Source organism: Cibotium barometz, chromosome 36, assembly GCF_041138505.1.
Source record: "Cibotium barometz isolate CiBa-2024 chromosome 36, ASM4113850v1, whole genome shotgun sequence".
Taxonomy (NCBI): Eukaryota; Viridiplantae; Streptophyta; class Polypodiopsida; order Cyatheales; family Cibotiaceae; genus Cibotium; species Cibotium barometz.
Window position 1 is genome coordinate 17,829,520 of NC_141081.1, and position 5,528 is coordinate 17,835,047.

A 5,528-nucleotide genomic window follows, 5' to 3' on the forward strand; every position below is an offset into this window, starting at 1 on the left:
AGGTGTGGAAATAATAGAGTGAGCATTCAACCAAAGGAGTAGATCCATATCTATAAAATAATGTAGAATTTGTAATTGATTGTTTCCACGTATGAAGCACCAAAGGAGTGGTTCCACCTATACAAAGTAACACACATTTTCTAATGCAAAACCACCATACATTAGCTTCATGTAAGGGCTATTTATATTCCCAAGCTTTCCCTATTTTATGAAATCTAGAGAATGTTATAGAGTGTTACATCAAGGATGTGTCTTAAAATCCTTATTTTGTGAAATCTAGAGAATGTTATAGAGTAATACATCAAGGATGTGTCTGAAAATGGCTATCTAAAGTGTACAACACAAATAAATGATGTCAACACCATTTGTGCTTTGGGTTATATATAGGATCAATTGCAAAAATTATGGATTCATATCCTTTTATAACAAACTAGCATTTAAAAAAGCATAAAGGCAAAGCTTATAAGTGCAAATGAATTTAGCAACAAATTTTGATGTAATCAAAGAATTGATTTAAGAGTTATATAGCTCACAAGTTGATAGTCTTTCAAACAAAGCTCAAAACATTAATACATACTGATACACTACAATACACTTTTTAAAATGTAAAGACAAAGTTTATACTATGTAGTTGAACTAACTTTGATAAATAATGAAAGAATTGATTTAAGAATTATGATGCTTACAAGTTCATAGTCATTCAGAAAAGCTCAAAACATTAATAAATGTACAAATGTTAGTAAACTCTAGCAAAACAAACTCTAAGGTTTTGCCTAGCTTGTTTCTTATGCATGCATATACAATGTTTCAATACAGAGTTCAAATCTCATGGATACAAAGGGCCCATGGAGACCAACCTCTAAGAAAACCCCCATATTATGTATGTGTGAAGGGTAATAACAAACAAGCATGTATACATGATTTTTGTGAATATAAATATCATTTCATGTATATATACATTATGTTTTGATGAATATTTAAGACCCTACTATAATATTAACACATAGGATGATATAATATGTGTGAAGGGTGATAAGAAACATGTATGTGAATATATGTATGTATATATTCACATACATGATTTTTGTGAATATAGATATCATTTCAAGGATATATATAAATTAAGTATGATATATATTTAACACCCTACTATAATATAAACACATGGAGGATAGTTCACGAGATATCTCCTTTAAATGTACGTTCAATATGCAAACCTAAATAGAAAATGGTATTTTTTAAGTGATTCCATTGAGATGAGAGTAGATATCTTGGCCCGCATACTGCACACATGTGAGAGATTGGAGTAAGAACACTGAAACAAGGAGTAGGCAATGAAACACAAATGTCTTCTTAGAATCTCAATATATGTTGGATGTATGTGCCAAATTGCATGCATGTATGTATGCAAAGGGATTGTACTCTATGTGCCAAGTTGAATGCATGTGTGTATGCAAAGGGATTGTAGGCCTTGGGTACTCTATGTGCCAAATTGCGTGCATGTGTGTATGCAAAGGGATTGTAGGCCTTGGATACTCTCATTTCCTAAAGTTGTCAACTTATGAGATATCATGTGAGTGGATTTAATCGAACACCCACAGCCCGTTATCGTAGGGTTCCCAGTCATAGTAGCCAGTGATGTAGCTACTACACTTGGGCGTGTCTTGTACCTTGTTGGCAATACATTCCTCGTTTCTCTGGCTGTCACAAGAAGAGTTGGCCATGAAGGCGGCAGTGTCCTTTGTGCAAGAATTAGAGTCCACCTTGAAGCGCAATGTATTGCTCTCTGAAATTAGGTCGCCGTTGCTTGAATTGGTAGAGGAGGACGTTAACTCTTGGCTGCACGAGGTAGCCTTGGCCTCTGAGCTTTTAGCCTGCAGTTGCGCAGCCAGGCCAGCAATCTGAACCCCCACCCGAGTTGGGTGGTTTTGATAAATGTTAGTAAAGCCGATGGATTTAATTATCACGACGATGATAGTATATTGTGTGTGTGTGTGTGTGTGTGTGTTTTTTTAAAATACTACAGGCTTTCCTTCATTATGATTGTGGTTGGGTTGATACTTGACTTACAGGCTTTCCTTCATTATGATTGTGGTTGGGTTGACAATTAGTCAATCTGAGGAATGATTATGGTATTTTGTGTGTTTAATAATGGGAAAGTGGCCTTGTCGTCGGCTCACCATTTGGCTACATTTACAAGCTAATATGGAAACAAGAAGGAACTTAATTGGTAGTGTTAACTAATGTGAATTTTGTATAAGTTTGGCTCTAACTTGAAAATAAATATTATTATTGTTTGAAAATTTAAACCTAAAGGCAAGTGGCAGTACAAGCCAAAATGGAAAAGTGGCCTTGTTAGCTCATCATTTGGAAACAAGAAGGAACTTAATTGATAGTGTTAAATAGTGTAAATTTTGTATAAGTTTTGTTCTAACTTGAAAATAAATATTATTATTGTTTGAAAATTTAAACCTAAAGGCAAGTGGCACTACAAGCCAAAATGGGAAAGTGGCCTTGTCAGCTCATCGGTTGGCCACATTTACAGGCTAATATGGAAACAAGAAAGAACTTAATTGGTAGTGTTAAATAGTGTAAATTTTGTATATAAGTTTGGCTATAACTTGAAAACAAATATTATTATTGTTGACAATTTCAACCTAAAGGCAAGTGGCAATACAAGACAAAATGGGAAAGTGGCCTTGTTGGCTCATCATTTGGCTACATTTATAGGCTAATATGGAAACAAGAAGGAACGCAATTGGTGGTGTTAAATAGTTTGAATTTTGTATAAGTTTGGCTTTAACTTGAAAACAAATATTGTTATTGTTTGAGAATTTAAACCTAAACGCAAGTGGCAATACAAGCCAAAATGTGGATCTTGAAACCTTGTCAAAAAAGCTATAGAAAGGAACATAATGACTTAGCCAATGGGCACGCATCCTAGTGGTGATGAGCGCTCTGACCCTAGGCGGGGTGGTGCTAAGTTCAAATCCCTATAGCCCCTATCAATATTGTGGCTGCTTTGTGATCACAAGTTGTAACGCCTTCTAGTAGGAAAACAAAATGGCTTTCGGACTTGTACCAAACCTTGCGACGACTACAAAGGATCTACTCAAGAGGGGAAGGTTGACTTACCTCTGCTTGAAGATTTCGACGTTGAGCAAGGACCATATCATAGTCGGCTTTAAGGGCGAGGAAGTCTTGCTCGAGTTGCTTGGTTTTCAAACGGGCACGACGGTTTTGGAACCAGACGGCGACTTGGCGGGGTTGCAAGCCCAACTCTATCGCGAGCCTTTGCTTCTTCTCTGCCTCGAGCTTGTTGTCTTCCTCAAAGCTTGCCTCTAGTTGTGTCGCCTGTTGTGCGGTCAGCTTCCTCTTCTTAATCTTGCACCCCACTAGTGCTTCCTCTGACTCCATACCCAACATATCATCCTCATCTTGATCTCCTCCTCCATTTCCATGCAAGACATCAAGATCCATATAGCTTGGGTAGCCTGAAGCACTCAATGTATTAGCTAAAAGTACTCATTGGAAGGTTGACTAAGATGCTATAAGTAAGTAGAATCAATATGCCATTTTTCATTGCATGGTGATTAGTATGTTAGGACTTTCTAATTGCCATATAGAGCATGGTAAGCTTCTAAAGTACTCAGTAGTTTCCTTTCTACATTTCCTTTCCACATTAGGTAGGAATAATTTAACATTACAATTAGGTAGAAATAATTCAACATCCAAAACATCTCTTCTGATGTACTTATTTTATATTATTTTTGTGCTATTGGCTTATACATTATTTGCCACATACACATAATCCAAAGGACGCCATTCTGGTGCAGTCCTACACATCAATATGAGATCTCCTTCGTTGCAAGCTTTTATCAGTCTACGATCTTGCAGGAGAAGGGTTCAGAACCCACCTTGTGTACATCTCGTACACTCAACTAGAGAAGCGTGGTCGTACAAATCGGCGACCCATGAAGCCTTGCTCGCACCATGGCGGCTATTAGCAATATTGGAGAGCCCCCCGGAGCTGGTATTCCACACCATTTCCACTCTTCTGTGATCTGATCTTATAAAATATATGTAATACTTTGCTTGGGAGGTGTGAGTATCAGGGAAGAAATAGCTGGCCGTCTCCGAACGCCAGGAGCTTGCAGGGCAGTAAACGGAAGCGAGTTATCCAGCATAACAGGCGAGCAAAGCTGTGAAGAAGGGTGACGGAGGCGGCGTGCTCGTGGAGGAGCATCGTAGCGAGGCAAGGTGGAGCCGGAAGGGAGCGCTATAAGCAGGTCATGGCGAAGGTGGCGAGGGAGGGAGGGAGGGTAGTCATGGAGTTGCAGGGATGGGGGGGGAGGCGTCTATATAAGAGAGCAGAGCGAGAGCGGGAGGGAGGAGAGGAGGAGGGGAGGTGTGCGTGCGGGTGGAGGAGGAAGAGAGAGGTGCGTGCGGGTGGAGGAGGCTCGCCGGAGGTGAAATGAAGTGATGGTGATCGCGCATGAGCACGCTGCCCAGTAGTCAGTCGCGAGACGGACTTAAAGTCTAAAGGAGCACGTCACATACAAAGAAAGCTGCTCCTGGTCGGTCACTCCTAAGGCCCATCAAGAGGCCACCTCAACACCCCCCCCAATCATATTCTATGCGAGAAGCTCCATTCTCATGTACCATACATATACAACCAAAATAGCACGAAAATATGAGATGCCCCCTACCCTCTTTTTCTTTCCTTCTGAATTGACACTCACTACCCATTATCAAACAAAATAGCTTTCAAAGGGTTCATCGGGAGTGCGCGAGGTTGCCCTCGAGGCAATGCCCAAGCAAGCTTTGTGACGTGATCTATATATGTTGTAGACTATGCCAGTATAGCAAATTTTCTTCAATCCTCTTATGTAATTAACTTATTGTAGGGTTGCTAAAATTCCATCCTATACTTGAAACTGATCCAAAAGCACATCATAGGTGTGACCTATTTTTTTATTACTCGTTCGTTGCACACACATAATAAAGGAGAACATAGCTCATTATCCTAAACATGCTATGCGGCTTGTAGAATCTATCCTGAAATATACATACATGGCCAAAGAGTTATGACGATGATGGTGCCACTTTTTCTTTCGTATTGATATCACAACTCACACACATAGCTTAAAAATAAGCATAAATAGCCACTCACATAGACAACAAAGTTACAATGTTGAAAGACTCACAAGCTAGAAGCATCTAACAAATGTATTTGAAATTGCTTGCATGCATACAAGCTGTTTTTCAATCTTGAAAATTGACATATTCTTGTAACTCCACCAAGGAGAAAATGTTATACACTATATCAATAGTTTATATGCCCATAATATGTAGCTTCTAATAATGTAAATAAATTACTATATAGGTGCTCAATTTCCATCTTATATGTACACATGCTCATTGAATATGATAAATTTCTTTTCAAAATTTGTAATTATCATATTTCTTATTGATACTTGCATACAAATGAACTAAACCCCCCTAGAGGGAATTCCCTTATCAAAGGC

At 38.8% G+C, this 5,528-nt stretch overlaps 1 protein-coding gene across 2 annotated transcripts; it reads right to left on the reverse strand.

The window, feature by feature from the left end:
- Positions 1 to 653: 653 nt before the first annotated feature.
- Positions 654 to 4,440, reverse strand: LOC147617557 (uncharacterized). Of its 2 annotated transcripts, XM_086775834.1 has the most exons (4): positions 3,918 to 4,440; positions 3,136 to 3,494; positions 1,671 to 1,901; positions 654 to 1,283 (listed from the first exon to the last, which is right to left on the reverse strand). In XM_086775834.1, the coding sequence occupies exons 1-4, from the start codon at positions 4,045 to 4,047 to the stop codon at positions 1,239 to 1,241; spliced, it is 765 nt and encodes a 254-aa protein (XP_086631960.1). In that variant the 5' UTR covers positions 4,048 to 4,440; the 3' UTR covers positions 654 to 1,238. The 2 variants fall into 2 exon arrangements, with proteins under 2 accessions (XP_086631960.1, XP_086631959.1); XM_086775833.1 differs by lacking the exon at positions 654 to 1,283 and having other exon boundaries at positions 1,329 to 1,901.
- Positions 4,441 to 5,528: the final 1,088 nt, after the last annotated feature.

Excerpts from the sequence above, each read along its gene's own strand:
- LOC147617557 (XM_086775833.1), bottom strand. The coding sequence starts at position 4,047 with ATGGTGTGGAATACCAGCTCCGGGGGGCTCTCCAATATTGCTAATAGC. Across the intron at positions 3,495-3,917 it reads GTGTACGAGATGTACACAAG|GCTACCCAAGCTATATGGAT; the intron begins GTGGGTTCTGAA and ends TGAGTGCTTCAG. Across the intron at positions 1,902-3,135 it reads GTCGAAATCTTCAAGCAGAG|ATTGCTGGCCTGGCTGCGCA; the intron begins GTAAGTCAACCT and ends GTGGGGGTTCAG.